Raw genomic sequence first — 23,670 nt, 5'->3', positions numbered from 1 at the left:
AACAAAGATTTTCGCTAAACACTAAACTTTGCAGGTATTGTTGAACCTGTGCAAGTATTTAAACACAAGGAAACTATGTTAAGTACATAGATGACCCAGTTAAGCTTAGAAACTCGGAATCGGACCATGAAGATTATTTTTGTAAATGCTTAATTTGAAAAATACCGTATATTGTTATTTGTGATATTTGATCCGATGGTGCATATAAAACTAAAATGGACACACTTATTGAAGGTTGATTACGTCACACATCCGGTCATACGTTTTACGGTTAGTGTATGAAGGTATGTAAATCACTATTTCACGAAAAAATATTTAAAACTGATGACGTTGCGGTCGGAAGAATACATTTCATATGCCGAAATAGATATCTTTATTCTAACAATTAGTTTTTACTTTTTAGGACTTTTTAATTGAGTCATGAAATCCTTATTGAAAACAATTTAATAGCGACAAATAATTAAACGCTTTGCAGAAAACGACGTTCCGTTTTCTGGATTAAAGTTGCGGCCAATTGCAACACATATTAATATAAAATAGATTTTTTTAATGTAATGCAAGCGGGCAGGAGGCTCACCTGATGGTAAGTGACACTTACATTGCCAGAAGGCTCGCACGTGTTTTGCCGGTCTTTTGAAGTATTGGCACCCTCTTTTCTTGAAAGCCCCTAAGTCGAATTGGTTCGGAAATTATTCAGTAGGTAGTGGCTCTTAGCAAAGTATAATTTATTACTAAATACAATTTTAATGTGATACTAAAATATCGCTTATTCCTGCAACTGCCACGTAACCTAAGACCTAACTTCCATTCATAAGTTCTGCTATCTTAATGAGTCAATGACCTCATATGTGTGAGATAGTGTTACCGTAAGTAGGTTTCCACGAACGTTAGCGGCGTGATTCATGAGAATCCGTCTCGCAGCATCCTTGTCATACCTTGATATCTACGTTGAGGTCGCCGAACAACTATTGAACTGTGTGGTATTGATTATACAGACTATACAAAATATAAAAAGTATGTATTTATACAAAAAACTTATCGTTTAGGAACTTTATTAAAAGCACACTTTTGTCCTTTTCCCTTAAATTGTATTTATGCTTTAATAAAAAGAGATAGAACAGTGCTTTTGGGTAAACGACGTTAGTGAACTAAATTAGTTTTTATTAATACAAGGGTTAAAGCTGAAAGTCCCGGAATGCTTCCAATAGATTTTGGGACAGACACTCTGTGTCTGTAATAAAACTTATTGTTTATGGCAAGATCAAGATCCAAAGTAATCATTATTTCGCCGGGATCATGTAGAATATAACTTTACTTGTCTATAAATTCGTTACAATCGAAAAAAGTATAAAAGCACGTAAAATAAGCGTTAAAATACTAGAAAAATAATTTGTTATTATAGTTTTGTTTGTGACGAACGAATCACATATGATAAATTCAGTTACACTATGATTTTAATAAGCGACATGTCAAATCACACGTAACACTAGGTAATTAACCTCCAAACATATTAATGTTTATTAATATTAATGACGTCATTGATCTTATGCCTGAATCATCTTGAAAATTATTCCCATTGCCATAATTCAGTTGTTTTGATTTAGTGTTTTGCGGTTATTTGAACGGAACGCATGTGTTGATCCAAATGGTTTATAGTGCAAAGTTTATTAATTTAATTAAGAGTTTTCGGAGGAAGTCATGCGCTTGCTATTGTAAAACTGGGCTTAACAGGAAACCTTCCGAAAAATGGGTGAGTTTGTTATTACAAAACACGAATTTTGATAACCTAAATTACTTCGATTTTTAATAATATATACATTTATTCATGAATGTTTTCAACTTTCAAATTGTTTCTTAACTGTATTATAACATGAAATTCACAATTAAAAATACATATATAGGAATAGAGTCAAAGTGTGAGCAGTGTTGGTTAAGTGGCGTCGGCTTGCGCCTCTCATCACTGAGGTTGTAGGTTCGATGCCCGTCTATGCACCAATATACATTCTGTCTATGTGCGAATTTAATTTATCTGTCGTTCAAACGGTAAAGAAAAACATCGTGAGGAAACTGGCTTGCCTTAGACCCAAAAAGTGGACGGCGTGTATCAGGCACAGAAGGCTGATCTGAGCCTATAAGATTACATGATCATTATCATGAAACAAATACAGAAATCTGAGGCCCAGACCTAAAAAGGTTGTAGCGCCATTTTTTAATAGTAGCAAACCGGCATAAACAAAATAATTTCTTACTTTATGACTTTGAGTTATTGAATGTTTCACCTCATTGAGATTCGTCGAAGTACATCCTCCATCATGCAATTTTGATAGCCATTCGTATCTATTGCATAAGCGATTGCGTCGGAGAAGCGGACATGGCCTGCCCCAATGTGTCGCCCACGCTTGTACAATGCAATTCATCGTTATCGCAAGATTTGGGACGCGTTGTTTCAAATGCAATTTATTTAGACCAACCAAATTTCGTCTTTTAAATTGAACAGTTTTTGAAATGCGAACGTTTAAACTGCACTGTAGTTGATCTGTATTTATTTGAAAATAAAGCACGGTTTTTAACTGACATAAAAAATAACTTTCTCAGTTTTAGCTGTATGATTTATGTTTGAGGGGCCCGTGCATATGCTAAATTTCTCAAATGTTGTTTTGCAAGTGCTTTCTTCAGTTGCGCGTAGTTTTATTTTTCCTTAAAACTCTCGTATTTTGAAGATGCCCATCTGGCCATTTCGTTCATGATGTAGAACTGTTTCACCTTTTCTCAATTTCGGCTTGATATCCCTATTATATTTGGTATTTATGTATTATATTTGGTTTGATATTTATATTTGGTTCCAAAAACGTTTCACTCTTGAATGACGATGTGCGTAAATAATATTACTTTGTTCAATTAATTTAAATATTGTATATATAATAAGGCTCATCCAGATATTATAAGCTCTACAGAGGAAGCTCTACAGATAGATACTGCGCTCAAATGGTGCGGATACACCCATAAATCCGAACTATGTAATCGATAAACATTTCTCGGTCTAAGCAGTAACTATTATTATAAATTATTCCAGGCGTTCTAATCTTCCGCAAGCACTCTGCATAAATTATGTTAAAACTACACCAATTAGGTTCCTTTGTGGAACAAGGATAATGGAGAGCAAAATTAAAAATAGGTTAATGAAAAAAAATCGCTACAATTGTTTAATTAGAATTTATCCAACAATGTAACAGTTTTGTTAGAATTTTTATCGTACTTTTATTTTCAGCTTGGATTTCATGAATTTTTCCAGACTGTTACACTTAATATATCTCTCCGAGTAATACTTATTACGTAATCAGAAAAGTCAAGAGTTAAAAGTAGCTTTTGCAAATGTTTCAGATATTTTATAATTACTTGATTTATGTATGACTGTTCTAGCTAGACCTTTGATTGTGCTTACGAATCAACGTTAAAACAAAAATTTGTGTCTAAGCACCAAAGAAAAATTGCGCGAAAGATCCACGTATGGTAAAGAAAAACGTAAGGAAACCGTCGATACGAAATGAAATTGTTGAAGACAAGCACAAAACTTACGCAACCTATTAAATAAAATGAATCCATGAAACACGATAAAGAGCGTAAGGGATTGGATTATTAATCCATAATTCGAAAGTTCCATACGCCGTTACAATTTCGTCATAACTTTATTACTAATTTCATTAGCTCACGTGCGATTTAATCCACACATTTTACGGCAGTAAATAAAATAACGATGTTTTTACTGTAACGTTCCCGGACCTATAAACCCAGTTGCCGGTTAAGTGATTGCTTAACCATCGGTAAGCTTCGGGAATATACTCGATCGCAACGTACTAGAAGCGCTCAGTCGGAATTTACGTGAATCTAGATTTATACGTCTTGGTAAGGATTTTATGATGTGAGTGAAATACCGTGTAAGTGATATTCCGTGTTCTCTGGCATTGTCTCTTTAATAAAAGTCGAAATATATCAACGTCATGGCATCTTATATCGCTGAAGTTTAGTATTACTAATACATAGATGCGCCTGTCATATGTCATCTTGACAAATGTGTAACTTGTCAACGGGTAAATGAGAACTAAGATTCGTTCTTAGCTATCAAAAATATGGATATCTAGCAGTATTACGAGTACTTAGCAGTATTTTTGCTATGCATTCGTAGTAATAATTTTATTTATTGTCAAAAGCAGGTTACATAACAAACACGTATCCCAGGGTCCTAATGTAGAACTGTGATCCAGGAGCCAATGTCTCATATACATGTGTATTGCAATATCGAGAATTAATTAATTATAATAATTTATAAATAAATAAAAAGATAATAATTTATGACAATATAAATTAACAATATTTTATTTTATTATTTCCATATAATATAGTTAGTAAAGGCAGTTATAATAAAAGCCATATTGAATACAATACTACAGAATTTATAATTGTGCTTCAAGAAAAAATAATGGAGAAACGAACTATTTAACTGCAAATACCATTCGCAAGGATGATCTTTGGCACACTATATAACTTTGTCTTTTGATATTTTATACGCATCCCCTCGTTAAAACAGGATATGTCTCGACTACTTAGTTATCCGCCAATTGAGTTAACAAATAACGGTTTGCGATTCGATTCATTTATGGGGTTAAACAGGAATATACAGTTAATGGTCACCTTGTTAACATTTAACATTGTTGCACCCTTTAGGATAATATATGTTGGAGATGAAAGACATCTCCTATGAGGCCCATTAATTGCTGTGAAATTAGGCGGAACTCATACATTAAATGTCTGAAGTTTGTTAGGTTGGTTATTCATTAAATAAGTCAGTGGCGCTACAATATTTTTAAGTTTGGGCCTCAGACCTGTTTTATGATCATTTGTCAATCTAATAGGCAGGTGATCAGCCTCCTGTTTTGACACACGCCTTTGACTTTTTGGGTATAAGGAAAGCCGGTTTCCTTGCAATATTTTCCTTAATCGTTCGAGCGAATGTTAAATGCACACATAGAAATAAAATCCATTGGTTAACAGCCTGGAATCGAACCTCAGTTCAGATTCGCATCATGAGGCCAACTTCGCAACACTGCTCTGTAATTTTACGTAATTAAGCTAGATTATGATGGTCTGTAATGGGATCTGTTTCCTCTAACAAATATTTCTAAAACTCGTTGAATGAGCCTTTATCAAGATGCAGTGTTCAAAAATTCAAATTTTATTAATCTTTAAAGTATGGTTTAAATTTCTAATTTCAGTGTATGGCGCGAGCGTTGTACGACAATATAGCAGAGTCGCCTGACGAACTGGCATTCAGACGAGGAGACCTGCTCACCGTGCTGGAGCAGAACACGGGTGGCAGCGACGGCTGGTGGCTCTGCTCGCTGAGGGGCAGACAGGTATACTTCTAGAATTTTTTTCTTTGTACTACTTGCTTTGGAACATATGAACATATATCTAAGACTGTTGAACCATATTGCAGGCATATTATGTGGGAAAAAAATATATTTTCGAACATTTTAATATCCAGTCACAAAGCGTCTATTTATTGGTCTACAATGTATATTTTTATAAATAAAAAAAACGCACAGATACATGCAGTAACAATCTTTATCTCTAATATATAACATTCTCGTGTCATGGTGTTTGTAATTAAACTCCTCCGAAATGGCTCGAAATTTTGTGTGTATATCGGTTAGGTCTACGAAGCGGATAGCGTCTATTTTTCATTCCCCTATATTTTTAGTTTTTAGATATAATTTATACATTACCATTACAATACATTCAACCCTTAATTTTCACATGTTTAGTATTTGTTAATTAAAAATTTAAATTTTCGCTGGACCAATTCGAGCAATTTATATTTATTTATTCCTTGAACTCTTAAGAAGAAAATTGGAAAAAAGGCTAAGTAAGCAAACGACATTCGCGCGGACATCTAGTTAACTATAATATTAAAAAGTTAAATCATCAAAATGACATACATAACATATAAATTATTACTAGAGAGCTCCAAGGTAAAGCCTCACACAGGATTTAATTTATCACTGCATGTAGAGAAAGTATATTTATTTTCATTACATGCTAAGTAAATAAGGGAAATTTAATTGCATTTAATTTTAATGTAAGAGAAACATGAAAAGGAAATTGCATAAGGAGTCGGTATTAATTACGCATTTATAATAAACGCTGTTTTGCCATAGTACTTTTCGCAGAAGCGAATATTCTGGAAGTGGTCGTTGATCTTTCATGAGAGCTGTATATTGCCTTTTAGCCCGCACTACACGCAAGTAACCACAATTTTTACATTATTTTGATGAAAATTCGTGGGATTTTTAATTTAGCCAACTAAGATTATATATTTTTAAATGTATGTAACTGTCCAGTACGTATCCCGATAAAAATATTGTTTCCTTGTCACTGGTTTAAATGATTCGTAATACGCAATCACACCATACACTGTTCACTTAGGGTTGACAGAATTCCGTAATCCGGCGTAATATTGGTGAAGCTACTGAAAAAATCAATTGTTTAAGTGTCATTCTCTTTTCCAGGGCATATGTCCGGGAAACCGCCTGCGTATAGTAGCCGGGGTGTTCGATGGAAGCAGCACACAAAGGCGACGGACGCGGACACCTACACCTGTCGCCCACCAACCCTTGCCAACGCAGTCACCAGCCTTTACAAAAGTAAGTTGTAATTAAGACAAGAACCTTCTGTGCCTACCAAACCGAAACAATGTTAATGAATATTGAAGAAGTAAAAACTATATATAAGACTAAACTTATTTACTAATTTTTTCATTCATCAGAACTCAAGGCTCACTAATTACTTTGAGAAAATCAAAAATATGTTTATTATTAACTTAAACAAAACGTTCATATATATTTAAGTTATAATAAGTTTAGGCAATATACAAAAAATTGACATTGGATAAATTAATCTCGAATCTAAATTGACGTGATCATTGCATCATAGTAAACAAGCCACTGAAAGTCACTGAAACGTAAGAGGAAAACAGTATTTCTTGCCTCAAATGAATTAACGTGTTGTAATCAAAGATATTATATTAGTTTTTTTACTAAATTCAATCACCGTTCCTAAATTAATTTATTTTGTAAAATAGTTACAAAAGGGCACAAGCATTTAGTTCTGTTTTTTTTTACTTAAAGCACAATGGTAATTATAAGAAGTGTCTGATAAGAATCCTTGTAATTGTTATTGTAATTCTAAAAAACATACAGCTTTGTCTAATTCAAGTCAACTATTACAATTACAACTATACAATTTTTCTAGATCGAAGAATGTTCACACTACGACGTACCTCGCGCGCCCATGCCAGTCCAGCGTCTGGGCACATACGACTTTCCAAGGCCAACCGCTGACTGGTACGACGCACCAAGAGCGCCACGGCCCGCCAGCGCTGACTCCGCTTGCAGCGGCACCGGATCACTTACCTCAGCAACGTCTAGCGCTTCAGCAAATTCGGGAAGTTCGGCCCATTCAGCAGCGTCCGCTTCAAGCACATATGATGTGCCACGGTCGCGAGCGTTACCTCTACCGTGTGATGCAGCGCTCGAAGCACTTGAAAGATTACAAGTGAGTACAAAGTTGTATGATATGAATAAGATTACGGAAGTTATGTTCAGTATCCTTCCAATCAAAAGAGGGAAAGCTCAGAAGTGTCCCACGCTTTTAATACCTTGTTAATCGAAGGAATCTCCATTCCAGGAAGAAGCATCAGCAGCAGTATCTCGACTTCTTTCATACGTGTCCCCTGGATGGCGACGGCGAGGCGCATTGCGACCCCGCGTTCTAGACGTACGCGTCGCTGGCGCTAGGTTACGCGCCGCGTTACACGATCTCGCTGTGTTTGCTGATGCTACATTGGCCAATGCACACGATGCACAAGACAAAGGTACTTGACACTTATGGTAACTCGTATAGCGGTCGGCTAAACGTCCAAACAACTACTTACCGCAACCCATGGACATATATGTTAGTGCGAACTCAGCGTTACCGGCCTTTTAGGGAGAAGTATGTTATTTTTTTAATACTTGGAGGTAGACCCAGGGAAACCTTATTTAGGAGCTCCTAGAAGCCCCAGACAAGGTTGCTTTGCTGCAGTCGACAGATACATTGAAATATTTCTTGAATGTTTCTTTAAACAGCTTTTATCCATAGAAAATATATGATCAATGAGGTAATCACCACGCATCATCAACATATTTGTTTTTAATATAGCAAGATATTTTCTCTCAGGTATCGCAGTAAAATTACGGCCCCTAGTCAAGGCGCTGAAGGACGCTGAGCGTATTACGCATGAGGCCACCAGCGCCCTGGATGCAGGTGACTGGGCCCCAGAAAGGCTAGAAAGGGACCGAGAGCCTACAGATGGAACCCAGGATGCGTTGGATCAGCTCGTGGCGTGCGCCAGGTCTTTAACTGAGGATGTAAGGCGTGCAGCGTCATTTATACATGGAAATGCTTCGTTATTATTCAGGTTAGTGTCAAAACTAATATAAACTTATTACAACCCGATATCCCTCAATAATCTTATAATATTAACAATTAACATTAACAATGATTACAAGTATTTTCAATACTTAAATTATATGATATCTACACAGACCAAAACCAATTTACCCAAATTTAACATCTTCTACGTATAATTCAAATGTATAAAATAGTTCTTACTGCTGTCACATTAATGTTTCTTTTATTATTCAAAACAATTTAAATTTAAATTTAATGTTTTCTACATTGACTCTTCAGGTGAAGCAATTAGCCTCATCACTTGCCAAAGTTCTATATCTTTTAATGTTATTTGTATATGTATTCAAAAAGTTAGAGCTCAGAATGTGAAATAGGATGTTATGAGATGTGGCTGAATGTTTTTCTTTCTTGTAATAACTACTCGTAAACAATAAATACTAAAGTAATAAGTACGAGTATAAATGCTTCATCAATCAACAGTGTTTTATTTTTTACGTTGTTATGTTGATCATGAAATCAAAATGTATTCTGGCAACTAAAAAATACTACAAGCGTAACTTAGTATCTGCCGATAAAGAAGAACGTGGAATTTACGGTCGCTGCTAAAGTTTATTATAGTTCGACAATACTCACTCACTTAATATGAATAAATTAAAATAAACAATTTTTGAAAATAATATGTCGCATAGCAACACTCTTTTCGCACAGCCTCTAGAAGAAAAGCTATTACAAGACAATGCTTTGCGTTGATTGTTTAAAAAAAAGCAATATTAATAATTTTCAGACGATCAGCAACAGTCCCTGAACACGAATGGACAGAGGAGTACGACTACGTGCGTCTGGAGTCGCGATCGGCGGCTGGACGACGGAACGCAGAAATACGGGCAGCACTCCCTGACAAATTACGCGCTTCGTTTGACGCGTTAGTGAGGGACGCAGACCATGCCGGCGAGGTAAATATACAAAAATGGCATATGGCTTTTTGATTATTGTATTGTTACTGTGATGTCCCAGGTAATTGGGTTGAAGTTGATTATTTAAAAAAAACTTTTTTAACAATAACACATTTAAAAGATACAGTCTTTCTTGCGCTAAATTTTAAGCCTTTTCAATAATTTTTTAAAATTATAAAGAGTGATGACAGTGATAATTGTTCAGGTATCGTGTATTTCTTTTGCTTGGAAAAGTAAAACAAGCAAAATTAAATTCAGAGCTGATAGTAGCTCGTTCAAACATCTTTGCTCCTATTGTGTGTCAGGCACGGAAAGTTGATCACCTACTAAAATTAATGTATGAAAAAGACTTGAGACCAGGACCCATAGAGTTGTGGAGCCACTGGAATTTTATTAACTTCTAGAAGTAGTTTGCGTAAAAGCTCCTTTACTATAAATATCCTGGTATAACTATATTATTCTTGAATATTTTACTCCTAAACATATATTTTTTTTACATTATTTATATTTTCTTAAACTTTAAGGTGAGCGCGGTTGCTGCTGCCACTCGTCTGCCTCCAGACGATCGTCAATTGGCTGCTTTTTACGCGGCTCAGACCGCTACTTACGGCGCTCACTTGTCTACGGCCGTCGAAGCATTCCTCAGAACCATAGAGATGGGACAACCTCCAGACGTGTTTTTGGCACATGGCAAGTTTGTGGTGCTTAGCGCGCATAGGATAGTGCATGTTGGCGATACTGTGCATAGGTAAGCATTTTATTTAAATTGTATTTACCTAAATATTTATTGGATAAAATGGTATTTGAAGAAAGTAGATACTATTATGAACTGTGAATGTATTATGCACTGGTGAGATCGGAAATCTATTGGTATGGCAAGTGATATGAAGTTCAGTAAAAGGATATTTTTCGTAGATTTCAGAATTAATCCCAGATAACTCTCATGAGTTCAATATATGGGACGAACTTTATACTCATGTATAAAGTTATATTGTAAGAAGAAAATACGAAATGCTTTGTCTATATGGAAACAATAATTCGAATTCAATGTCTTAGGAGCGCCCAACACGCTGGCTTAAAAGCGAAGATGCTGCGATGTTCAGACGCGCTCTCCGATGCTTTAGCTGCAACAGTCGCAAAAACCAAATCCGCAGCACAACAGTTCCCTTGCGCAAACGCCGTAGCAGAGATGGCGGAAGCTGCAAGGCATCTTGCTTCCCGCGCTCAAGACCTCCGCAGGACTTTGGTGAGAGCCGCTGAGCCCCCTCAAGACACCCCCGCTACTACAGTGCCCCCTTCTTCCACGACGACCCCCCTTACGCCCCTGACCCCAATCACACCCATTGCCCCACATTTGGGAACGCCCTCTCTCCCAGTTCTATAAAGCTGTAGCTTAGCTTAGGATTTGATTTATGGAATTCAAGCGACAATATGACATAGAATTTAGACCGGTATGGTTATTACGAAATTGCTGACGCTTTAGGGGTTATTATCGCATGAGCGCTTTTGTCATAAACGAAGCACAACAGCATGATCATTCCATATATATTTGGATAATGTTCATAAATAAAACAACAGAAAGCCTTCTCGAGCCTTTATCTTAAGAACATCTTCTTATTGCAATAATTATGGTTCGACAAGTGCTATGTCGACGATAGTTAAATTAATGAATTTCTATTCAAGTTTTACAACTGGCTTTGGCAGGACATCGAGCGATTGTAATGATAGTATACCATACTATCGGTAGGCCCGCTTGATTTCGTAATAACACTACTGAAGCGGACTTGACTGTACTTAAATTGTTTTGTACGTATATCGTGCTGGGCACTGAGGAGCTGGCTTCCTCTTCCAATAAACCAAAGAATTTCATGCGAATGCGGTGTAAGGTATTGCCATTAATTTTCGATAAAACGGTCATAGCTGGATGCTCATTTGCTTGAGTTGAGTTATCCGTCCAGTATAAAGCGTACAAATTGTACTCGTAGTTGCACTTTATCGACGTGAATGTTTAGTAAATGTCAATGTCAAGGGAAAATGGCGTAATAAATATACTATCCGAATGCCTAGGGTTCACTCAAATATAAAATAGTTTATATTAGATTGACTTTTGTGTATTCGGACTTAATATTAATGTGATTTGATTTATGTTCCTTTATTCACGGCCAAGTCTAGAAAATTCAATAGAAATGTGCTCAATATGTTCAATGTTAGTTTTAATATCGCATCACTGCCATTTTATAAGAAATTAAGATTAGACCCAAATTTCAATTTTATACCACCGTATAGGTACAATAATTAGGATTTATAGACGATTTAGACCATTTTACAGCGTTCGCACTAAAATAGAAGTAGCGTACATCAATGGGACTCATAGTTACTCAGTTCAATTACTAATAATTTCAGAAATGTCAAATGATATGCAACATTGGTACCATGGTCCTTAATATTCCTTATAGTATAATTATTGGTATAAAAGTTTTGCTCGCCAACTAACTAGTTAATTTAAATGCTTAATACCGATTCCTACCAATTTACGAACTGATCCTAAAGTATATTTACTTGCATTATATAACTCATTGATCTGCATTGCCCAAAAGACTTCAATAAATCTGTAAATATTTGGGATTGACATACACGAGTAGCAAATCTGAGTTTCAGTGTACGCTATGAGCTATTACAATAAAACGCATCAAGCTAAAGTGATACCGGCATTTGATGAATAAACGTAGGTATATATCAGTGTAAAAATCATGTTGTATATTAGCTATGTGTAATATATTTCCTAGATGTTGTATTTTAGTTAGGTTTAGATGAAATTGTACAAAATGCATATTAAATAATTTTATCGATTGTATTATAATTTAATCATCTTGTAAAACGCAATCAAGTTAAATATACAGAATTTCGTATTTATTTTGACGTTTTATTTCAACCTTATCGTCTCCGCATAGCGCGCCTGAACATATACACTGTCATGAAGCGTTGACAACGAGAACAAACCAATAATGAGAACGAGAACGAGTGATTTTAATTGATTTATCGCAAATGCGACAGCAATCATTTGTTTTGAAAAAAGCGGGAAAAGATGCTGTAACTAGTATCACATAAATTAAAGATTTCACCTAGTCTTGTTCATTTGCCACTCTCGAAGGAATGTTGACAAAACTCAGTTTTCATCGGACTAAGTTTTGTTTTTAAATAGTAAACGAAGGCTGCCATGTTGAAAAATGACAAATACAGTACTGTTTTCAGATCTTTACCAACTTATTATATGACTGAAACATGATTGTCATATGAAATTCAAATGGTAAATTTTTGAAAAAAATGGATTACTTGTATATACAGAAATACAGTTTTTTACATGTATATTTTGGCGTGGTAGCAGAAGTAAAGTGAGTTTGTTAAGAATGCAATTACCGATTTAGTTTTTCATTATGGCTAAATGAGTAATACGCTGTTTTCATTGTGTCTTTGAAACGTATGAATATTATCACAGTATAAATAAAATCAATTATAAGCTTATTGAATTTGTGCTATGATATTAAAATTATTTTTAAACGACACAAATTTACACTTAATAAATAAATAATATATATGTATATAGCATTTTGAATTAAATAAAGCAGCGTCGAAAACGTTTAATTGTCTTTCGGACCGAAAGCCAACGTGATGAACAATGTAAAACAACACTCCGCCATGATTATTTCATTTGTTATTTCGGTGTGATCGTGAAGAACTGGGAGCTTAGATATTCCATGTTTTGCTTTATTGTTTATGGTTAGGATAGTCTTGTTGCCTAGGAATGTTTAGGAAACTCGTTAAACGTTTCGTTCACTCACTTGTCTGACGGAACTTTAGCGACTTGATTGAATATCGATATTTAATTATCTGTTTAGAGATTCAATTAACTCTCTGATTTATCTACTTTACTGTGACATATTATATAGACATAATACATGTGTTAGATACTTAAAATCGATCCAATTTTCTATCTCAACAGATAGCCGCTGTCACTATTGTCTGTCCATAGATGTCACAAGTCTAATGTCATAATTATCTTTTGTTTTATTTAAATGGGCAGCTAAGGCTAAGTTCATATGACCCCGCGGTACAAGATCGAAGTAAACAGCTAGCTAGTATCGTATCGCGCGATACTGCGCTCCGCGCTCCGACCGGAGTTTTATGCGATTACGCAGCAGTCGCAGTTTCGATTATCGTTTGCAAACTTGGCCGTTCATTATTGCGGTTATACGGGCGGTTAAACGATCAGTTGAGTTCCAGACCGCTATGGAGACACCAGAAACGAGCTGTTGCGTTTTACTTTATTCACAGAAGAATTTAAAAAAAGGCCTAAAAGGTTCTGGGTGCATCCACTGATTACGGAGAGACCGTTTTGGATTATTTGTTACTCGTATTAAAAGGATAAAGAAAAGTTCTTTAATTATTTTCGAATGTCCTATATCACTAGAGGAAATGTTGGCTGCCCACCAACTGATCACAGGGCGCGGGTTAAAACCGCTTCGTGATTTCTTAGCCTTAATGTTTGTTTCTGTTAATAAAGAATTAACTTACCGTAACGTTACTATGAGTTTTTTTCTTTTGGTGATATGCAGTATGTAATAGTATCTTAACTAGGTTTTAAGCCAATTGGCTCTATATGCGCATTAAACAACCGCTCGTACGTTGAAGAAAAGCATCGTGAGGAAATCTGAAATATTTTGACTGCGCAGGGCTGATCACCTTGTATATAAAAATAAATGACCACCAAAAATCTGAAGAACAGATCTAGGTCTAACCTTTGGTAATGAGGTTTTAGTTTTCAATAAAAACAATTAAATTTGCAATATGGAATACTGCTCACATCTCTGGGCTGGAGCTCCCAAATACCAGCTTCTTCCTTTTAACCAAATTCAGCGAATTGGCTTGTCGAATTTTCAATTTCCAATGTTACTGATCGGCTTGATTCTCTCTCTCTCTACGCATAGACATTGCGTCTCTTTGCGTTTTCTATAAAGTCTATGGTGAGTGTTCTGCAGAATTGTTTGGGTTGATCCCGCCTGCCTCGTTTCAGCACCGTACGAGCCGTATCCATTCTAAATTTCACCAACATCACCTTGATGGCTGGAAATATTCCACAGTCCGTTTCACAAGGCATTTTATTTTGCGAACTAGCGAACTGTGGAATCGACTCCCGGCTGGGATCTTCCCTGAGAGAATATTCTCTCTCTCTCTATTCTCAACTCTTCAAAATTCGAGCGTACTCCACCCTCAAAGGCTGGCAACCCACCCACTAAAAATGAGTGTCTATGGGCTGCGATGACTGCCCCGTTTGCCCCCCTATTACATAAAAATAAAAAAAAAACCAAATAGGATCATTTATTAACTAACATTCGTAGACATTTTCAAATATTCCATCGCTAATATTTCTTGTTCTGTATACCCTAAACCATTTCGATCATCTTCATTTAATTCCCTTTCAGCAGCTAAAGCTTTCAGCCTCGCTGTGCGCAAGCGCAACGAATTTTCAATCGCTCGAGACTCTTGTTCTTCTTTATCTGCCCTTACAGCGTCTTCTACGCGCTTTCGCTCCAGCTAGAAATGTATATTTTATGAATTAAGGTAGATAGGAATCATAATTAACCTTTTTGGAAATTAGCTGTAATAATACTGGCTGATCTGTTTTGGTTTCTAAAGGTCCTTACATATGAAATTGGCGTTTTGTATGGGAGGAACAAAAGATAGATTTCATCAAAGTATGTACATTGCCATCAATGCATTTGCCATTTTATAGGTAGTTTTGACCCCTTTACAAAAAAAAAACATTGGGACGGGAATCAATAAAATCTTTGAAGGAAGATTCGACTGCCCCATCAAAGATCAATTTTTACCTTGCAAGAAGTTATCGATTTTCGAAAAAAAATGGTAATCTTTTGGAGCAAAGTCCAGGTGTTTGTCTTAGACATTCCAATTGAAGCACCTCTAATTTGGTAGCAGTCTGTTATGTCCTATATGGTCTAGCGTTGTCGTGAAGCAGCAGTGGCCTAGAGCGATTTCATATGTAAAGACCTAATATATGGAAACAATTGATAATATATAGTTTGTATGAATTCTTACTTTCGCAGTTTCTAGTTGATAGTTGATTAATTCCATCTTCAATTTTATTAGGTCCGTATCGTTTTGAGAACAAATACTTGTCGACCCTAAAAATATTCACTGTACATATTAAGATATATAACTATCCCGCGTCCTACTTAACAGCGACAGTTGTCAGCTGTCATCTATCAAATGTCATCTCAATTATATTTATTAAAGTTGATATTAATTTGTTTCTTATCTACATAAAAATCTAGCTTCAAGAACTGTCAAACCATTTTTTCAGTATGAAGTATATTTTATAGCGCTCTAGATGAGATTGCGACTTGGGATATGAATTAAAATATGGACGTAACATTTTCAAAATCTTTTTAGTGATTTTTAAAAGCATGTAGATGCCTACCAAACCAAAATCAAATATCATTTTGCATGTAATCAAATCTTAGGCCGACTTAGACTCAAATTCTTTGTTGTAATAACAAATTTCTTATACTCCAAAAATATAATAAATATTTCCTTAATATAAAAAAAATATGTTGTACAATAATTATTTTATGGTTAACTTTAATTATGACTATAAAATCTTAATTTAAATACACACAGTTAATACCTAGTCCAGAATCCGAGTTCAGAACAAATCTGAGCGGGTCCATATCATTAAGTATGGGTGATGATGCTCGTTCGTTTATTCTATCTTCATCCACAGACTGGCTGAACTCACTGCAATCTACATTATACTCTACACTTGGCTCCGTTTTCACAGACTAAAATAATAAAACACCTTATTCTTTATTTTCGAACCAATTAGACTTACGTCCAATTACTATACTGAATCCCAATCCAATTTTTACTACTAGAGATTGATATTTAAATTCATTTCTCATAAAATACGTTTCTATAACCGATCGATGGATCGTTCTTGTTAAATATCTTTGAAATCGACAGTTCGTATTATGAAATTTATCAATCTAAACTAGCGAAAATCTGGATTGGAAACCATTTAAGATTATAGATCGAGTTTAGAAAGCGGACACTAGGGTCGGGTAATTCAAGAAAAGAACATATTAATTTTAAAAAGGCCGGCAACGCACACGCGAGCCGTCTGCCATTGAGAATTATCATGGGCGGTGGGTATCACGTTTGCCCTACAAAAACACAACAGTCAAATACTACGTAGTATTCTTATTTATTTCGTAAATCGTATGACAATTATTAAAAACCCCCCCCCCCCCCCCCCAGCAGTGACAAAAATAATGTGCCTGGGAGAATATAACGTCAAATATTCACATTATACATGAGCTCTAAAAAGTACCACCAAACCAAACAAACTTAGCCGATCATCTATAGAACAAAATTATTTCGATAAACAAATCCAAATAGTATTTGTTATCAATGCTTACAAAACGTTGTCTGTGCAGAAAGACAAAAGACAACGCAACTTACTTTGAATGCTAGCTTTTAACTATTTCATATTGAGAAGATTACTGCAGAACTGTAGTGTCGTATTGTTAGCAGTGCATATTATTCTCTGTCCGTACAGACAGAGTATCGTGAAGCAGCTTTATAAATACACAACATGCAATTTTAGTTAAAAATGTCACCTAAATACATAATATAATAACACTAACCATATACATCTACCTAAAATCAGAACTAAAACCGGTCGCAACAATGAGATACAGTTAATAGTAGCAGTGTCTTGGTTTGAAACCATGTTTGAACCATACGCCAGTGAAGTTTTTCATCTAATAAAGTAACAGTGTAGAGCAGTGTTGGCCTAGTGGCGTCAGTGTGTGACTCTCATCTCATTCTTTCCATGTGCATTTAACATTAGCTCGAACGGTGGAAGGAAAACATCGTGAGGAAACCGACTTGCCTTAGACGCAAAAAAGTCGACGGCGTGTGTCAGGCACAGAAGGCTGATCACCTACTTGCATATTCAATTTACAAATGATCATGAAACAGATACAGAAATCTGAGGCCAAGACCTAAAAGTTTGTAGCACTATTGATTTATTTTTTAAAGTAACAGTGTACAACGGTTGCGTAATGTTATACGTTTATATTTTTAATATTTTTATTTTTTTATAATATTTTTTTTAACATGTATGTTTTTTATGAGAATTAACTTCTGTAAACCTAAACGAGACCTAGCGCCTAGACGTACGAAAATGTATTGATTTTGACAAACGGGATTCAAGTCGGTTTAAGCTTTTTAAAATTTTATGATTTTACTAGCGGAGCCGACGTTGTCCTATCTTAACTATGAATATTGATTTCGAATTGGTATAATTAATTAAAAATGCTTTATGATATACAACATTATTCTTTTGTTTTTCTGGCGCGTATATAAATAGTTTTGTTGGTATTCCGACATTAATCCTACAAACAATTAGCGACTGTATATTTTATATGTATTTTCTGTCAATGTCAAAAACGCCATGTTTACATCAAAAAAGTTTGAATGAAATTAAAAAAGAAAATTGCTATCGTAACAAAAGTTAAATTTCTAATTTTCCGCGGTTTTTTTTTTCATTCACTTAAGAAGAACTGTCAATCAACCCCCTGTCAATAACTAACACAACAAAAAAGAATTAGCAAAATCAATCCAGCCGCGCGCGATGATGCGATGACGCGTGATGCCGTGACCAAGGGAAATAGGCATTCATTTTGATATATATAGATATACTTTGAAGCTAACCTACTAATAAAAAATGTGTGTGTGTGTCAGCTACGACGCACGATTGGAGTTTACTCCTTACCAACGATAATTATGATATATATCGAATAGAAAAAAAGGGTAAATGAACGCATCTGCTAAAATGATAAGAGAAACAAACATATATCTGTAATTATTCGGATTATTTATATTACTTCAATAAAGCGTATTACATAAAGTATGTTACAAAACAATATAAATAATAATAAGAATAATAACAATAATAATTGTGTTCAATTTATACAAATCCAATTTTAGAGAGAGAATGAGATGAAATCATTCTTTTACACGTTCAATCCTACAGATATATATGTTTGTCTCTTTCTACGTAACGCCTCAACTTTTCGTGTTACACTTGATTTTACTCCTCATAAAATTTCCGTACCGGGCCTTATAACTCAAATCGTTTCTTCCACAATATTATTATTATAATATTACTGTTCAGATTTCATTTGAACATTAACCAACTGCACACAGCTCACGTGCGTTTCAAATCTTAACAGAAAAAAAGTAGTTTTTAATTATATTTTATTCGAATATTGATCAAATTCTGACAGGACTCACGTGTGTTACAAAATAATATCATGTATGTGTGAATAGGTGTAAGTAGTATTTAAGATATTGTCTTTGGTATTGTCTTTTGTTAACATAGCTTTTACACATTTAAATAAAACACTTTTTTACTGGATTGAAGCTATGTATTATTATTATACATACATTTCAATCCGGTAGAAAAAGTGTTTTCTTGAAATATTGTCTTTGAATAAATATGATTTGAATATTGCTCTGTCGTATTCATTTCTCGCTTCCACTCAAAGTGGCGAAGACTACTTCAAGCCCTTAATAATCGTGGTGTGCCTGCCCTTTGAGATAATTCCACCACCTCAAACCTTTGATCCCACCCGTAGGGCTCCGACTGTCACCTTAGGTCTCTTGGTGCAGACATCCCGTACTTATATATATATATTGTTACGAAGACGGGTCGACTGCAATGTTTCTAGATTTTTCCACTACTTAGAGAACTTTTCAGCAGGCTGTAATATGATTTTTGCCGTTTCAGGAGAGGGTCAATCACAAATTAGAAAATTGTAATTTCCATAATGTTACCCTAATTTTCAGGAAGCTGAAACATTTAAGGAACTTTCTCGAAACTGAGCACTCTAGAACGCCGTACGACAAGGACGGAGCAACGTGCGAAAGCGACAAAGAGTGCGGACGTTCTAGAATTGTGCAATCGCTACTTAGTAGCAAGCCCGCCTAGAAAGTTCTCGAATATTGTTTAGAATTATTCCCAGGGATATATAAGCGAGCCGAAACGCGACTAGTCGCCTTTAGTTATGAATGCGATAACAAGAGAGGAACACCGAAGCGATAAAGTGCGAATAAAGTGAATATAAGTGATAAAGTACTGTGTGAAGTGTGGATAAGTGAAGTAATTAGTGACTGTTTTTGTGCGTGTTATAAGTGCATTTCTGCGATTAATTTGTGTTCATAAATTCCTCATAGATTTTTCAAGAAATAAACCCTTGAATAAATCTACGGCATTTTCTATCCGATCCCCTAGCTCGTAACAATATATTCACTTTTTATGTGTTAGGGTACATCTGCTGGGCTTAGGGATCCGTAGGGTTGTTATATGTTATATACTATACAATTGCTTAGTAGTCATAATTATTGTATATACTATATTCACGTAAAATTGCTCTTTTGTGAAATGTATTTTAAAAAATGTCAATGACAAACTCTCACCAGTTCCTTTTCCTCGTGTTCTGTGTTGGACGTACTTAAACTAATTTTGTGTCGATTGAGTCTCCTCATATTTTCGAGTTTAGTTTTTAATACTTGAACTGGCCTCTTCTTCCAACTGACCGCATTAAATCTTTTTGCTACCTGTAAAATACAGAAATCTAACTTGAAGCTACCATCAATGGCATCTGTGCCGAGTTGACATTTGACATGACGTGACTGTTTGACAACTGACAATTGAACGCAGCGTCTTGCATTGAACGATTACGTCATAAAATGTCATATATTGAGGTCTGACCAAATTTAACATTTGACAAAAGTTAATCCCGAGGGAATAATATTTTTTTTTATATCTCTAAATCACAAAAAATAAATCAGTTCAATCATAACTAATCGTAAGTAATATATCTATTTAAACACGAAAACACACTATAACAGAAATATACGAAAAAAGTACTTTAATTTATCGCAATTGAAATGTTTTAGTAGATATTGGGGATGAAGGCTGGTGAGCCACTCTCCCAACCAAAAGGGATGATCCTGGACCAGTCTAACCACCGACTCGGAGGCCCCAAATGGCTAAGATCATATATATATCCTTAGTTTTATGTTAAAATTCATTTAATTTATATTGTAGGTATGAATAAACTTATAAATTACCACCAAATCTATACATTTTTACTCGCAAAACCCGTACTCACTGTCATAAAGTCAAAACTATTGCCATTTTATTTTTAAAAAAAAAACCCGTACTCACTGTCATAAAGTCAAAACTATTGCCATTTTATTTAAAAAAAAAAACCCGTACTCACCCTCTCCCAAGCTAAATACTTCTTCCTTATGACCTCCTTTGACATACCCGCCATAAAGAGATTATGTTTTTCCTCTTTAACCAATTTCAAAAGAAGACTACACTCTTGTGCTGAAAAATTCATTGACTTCTTTCTTATTCCATTACGTTTCATGTAGCATCGGTCCCTTGAAATTAATAATTTATTGTGGGATAATGTGGCGTAATTAAAACGTGCGTTACAACCGCTGGGTCATGCGTTTATATCTCATCAGGCAAAACTTGTTTTAATGAGCGCAACTATTAATCAAGGGACAATGGTCACAGAAGGCTACCTTCTTGTCTGTTTAAGAAATGGATAAAAAATACATGCAAAGCGTGCGATATAGGATTATAACGTCTGGATTCATTTATTAGTCGAGCAATAAGCATATGTAATCTTCTTGGAGGTTATTATATAAGCAGTCGCTTTTCTCATATTATCGTTATATCAGTTTTTTTATGGTTTTACGATAATTCTAAATTTTCTATAAAATTGTATGAATATTATTTCTCCTTATTTAATTATTATTTGCCAATAATGGTACAATTTAACTTGAAATTTACTCGACTAACACCTATTTAAAAAATATGTTTTGTGATCTACAATAGTGAAGGAATTTCTTTCTAATTAAGATAATTTTACTGAATAAAACAATTATATATTCATACCTCTCCTTCAACGGTTTTTCGTCATCAACATCTGAAACTTAAAATAAATTGTTAAATAACACAATCGAGTAATATGGAAAAATATACTTTATTATTTTTACGTTCGTTTGTTTCTATTATTACAATATTTATTTTTGGAGATTCTTGAACCCCCCCCCCCCCCCACATGAAACGCGCCTATCTATATTTTAATAGTAAAACGTTTCGTAATAACTCCCAGTGACTCTTTATACTTAAAGTACTGGAAAGTGGAAAATAATATTAACAATAATGCGTAGTTCAAACGCCGTCCCGCATCGTAACGTTTTACAAGGGGGAACGCCCCCCCCCCTAATTTCGTTACGTTATGCTTACGTTAAACTATTATTATTTCATTAATTAACAAATTCTAGTGCAGAAAATCTAAATCAATTAATGTATTAAAAACATAATAATGAAATCCAGTGCATCAAAATATATTAAAACAAACAATTTTTTTTAATCTTATATTCGATAAGATAATCTTACCAGAGTGACAAGAGCTCGCTTTATCATCATCCAATAATTTATGTGTGTTCTCATTTAGTAATTCCTTGGTTTCCGACTCTGAAATTTTAATTACAAATTTTAAAACAAGTTAACCTATAAGAGATTGCTTATTAGGGAAGAAGTATCGAACTGTAGAACTTTTATACAGTACTTTTACAAAATGAAATTCCATATTTCCAACTTATACACCTTAACAATCAAACCTTGGAATGTGTCTCGAAAATATGATATTTAGGCACAGCCACAGGTATTATAACCAAAATTATGTATAGAATGTTCATGAATTTTCAAATTGTTAACATACCTTCATATAAATCCTGTTCCGAGATTTCTATTTGAAGACTGGGGTCATTGACTGATTCATATGATAACTGGATTACTTGTTTCTGAACATCATTCATTTCACTAGGTGAATTATTTTGTATTCTCCTTGCTTCTCTCTTTAAATTTAACCACTTTGTTTTCAAATGATCAGAACTTCTATGCACATTTATTTTTTCCTTATTAAATAGTTTAGTTATCTGTCTCCATATTTTTTCTTTAGCTAAATTTGTATTTGCATTTGTGTTGCGGTTTAATATTACAGATTTAAATCTTATAACTAGATCCAGCAAGAGTTTTACCTCTGCATCATCAAAATTGGCACTTCTGTCAGAGTGACTGGAACATGATAAAATTTATTAGTCTTTGCTAAAATTTTCTTACTGAATGGCTTTCAGTGTCCATTTTATTGAACATGATGCTTGAGCAAGTAATTTTTTAAATATCTCAATTTAACTTACGCAGTTTTCTTATAAGAATCCATATTTATTTAACTATGTATATAATCTAATGTGATGTATGTTATATATATACATAAGAATTACAATTAGCATGTAATTATCTGAAAGAGATAAAAATTATTAGCAAAGTCAATAAACAAACTATGCATAAGTTATTTAGGACTTTTCCATCACAGAGGCGATTTTATATCATTATAAAGTTCAGGTAATAGGCCAGTCATTACTAGCCTATTACTCAATTAAGTTAGAACAGAAGTGTGTGCAGATAGATTCAAGTGCATTCTGTATTGCATATACATGTGAATGTTCAAACACAGCTAGACAACAACTTTACTAATAAAAGCTACTATTAAAGTTTCTATATTATTTTCTTATAACATTACGAATTTCGGCTCTATTGGGATTTTGGATCTTTCTGATTTCGAGATGGCGTGATCTACAAAGGAACATGTTAAACACTAAATATAAACTGATTATGCCGTGTGACACGTAAAATACAGTCTATGAGAAATTAAATAAAAAATAGACTTACATAGCCTTCCAACGATTTATTAAATTTTTTATCACTTTTGAATAGTTGACACTATGTTATCTTGATAAAAAAAATTGATGCCAAAACAATTTATTGACAGTGCATTATTGATCACAAATCAAGTGATAAACAAGAAATAAAAAACAAAACAAAATCATAGAATATCGACCGAAATCAGGAACAGATTACTAATCCCGGCAATAAGCCCGCAGAGTAATCAATTACGTATGACTTGAAGCCTTGTTTTTTTATAAAGGATCAAATAGTTTACGTGTGATTTATTTCCTTCAATGCCCTTCTTGCACCCGT

At 34.5% G+C, this 23,670-nt stretch overlaps 2 protein-coding genes across 8 annotated transcripts in view; one reads left to right on the top strand and one right to left on the bottom strand.

Annotated features, from left to right (window-relative positions):
• Positions 1-12,353, top strand: part of LOC123712127 (breast cancer anti-estrogen resistance protein 1) — a 75,858-nt gene extending 63,505 nt beyond the window's left edge. For all 3 annotated transcript variants that reach the window (XM_045665095.1, XM_045665094.1, XM_045665096.1), the window contains 8 exons: positions 5,271-5,411; positions 6,567-6,701; positions 7,309-7,611; positions 7,744-7,930; positions 8,275-8,515; positions 9,293-9,461; positions 9,986-10,209; positions 10,518-12,353. In XM_045665095.1, coding sequence (XP_045521051.1) covers positions 5,271-5,411; positions 6,567-6,701; positions 7,309-7,611; positions 7,744-7,930; positions 8,275-8,515; positions 9,293-9,461; positions 9,986-10,209; positions 10,518-10,845 — 1,728 coding nt within the window. In that variant the 3' untranslated portion in view covers positions 10,846-12,353. The remainder of the gene's footprint in view (positions 1-5,270; positions 5,412-6,566; positions 6,702-7,308; positions 7,612-7,743; positions 7,931-8,274; positions 8,516-9,292; positions 9,462-9,985; positions 10,210-10,517) is intronic.
• Positions 12,354-14,827: 2,474 nt separating this feature from the next.
• LOC123712536 lies at positions 14,828-23,651 on the bottom strand. 5 transcript variants are annotated; one of them, XM_045665677.1, is made up of 10 exons: positions 23,362-23,651; positions 22,830-22,930; positions 22,352-22,707; positions 22,027-22,104; positions 21,520-21,556; positions 20,831-20,996; positions 20,022-20,162; positions 16,156-16,318; positions 15,576-15,661; positions 14,828-15,053 (listed from the first exon to the last, which is right to left on the bottom strand). In XM_045665677.1, exons 2-10 carry the CDS (start codon positions 22,850-22,852, stop codon positions 14,841-14,843), a joined length of 1,263 nt encoding a protein of 420 aa, XP_045521633.1. In that variant the 5' UTR covers positions 22,853-22,930; positions 23,362-23,651; the 3' UTR covers positions 14,828-14,840. The 5 variants fall into 5 exon arrangements, with proteins under 5 accessions (XP_045521633.1, XP_045521636.1, XP_045521635.1 ...); XM_045665680.1 differs by having other exon boundaries at positions 16,165-16,318; XM_045665679.1 differs by having other exon boundaries at positions 21,520-21,550.
• Positions 23,652-23,670: the final 19 nt, after the last annotated feature.

The sequence above is a fragment of the Pieris brassicae genome, chromosome 7, assembly GCF_905147105.1.
Source record: "Pieris brassicae chromosome 7, ilPieBrab1.1, whole genome shotgun sequence".
Taxonomy (NCBI): Eukaryota; Metazoa; Arthropoda; class Insecta; order Lepidoptera; family Pieridae; genus Pieris; species Pieris brassicae.
Note: the sequence above shows the minus strand (reverse complement) of the source record. Positions and strands in the feature narration are given on the sequence as shown.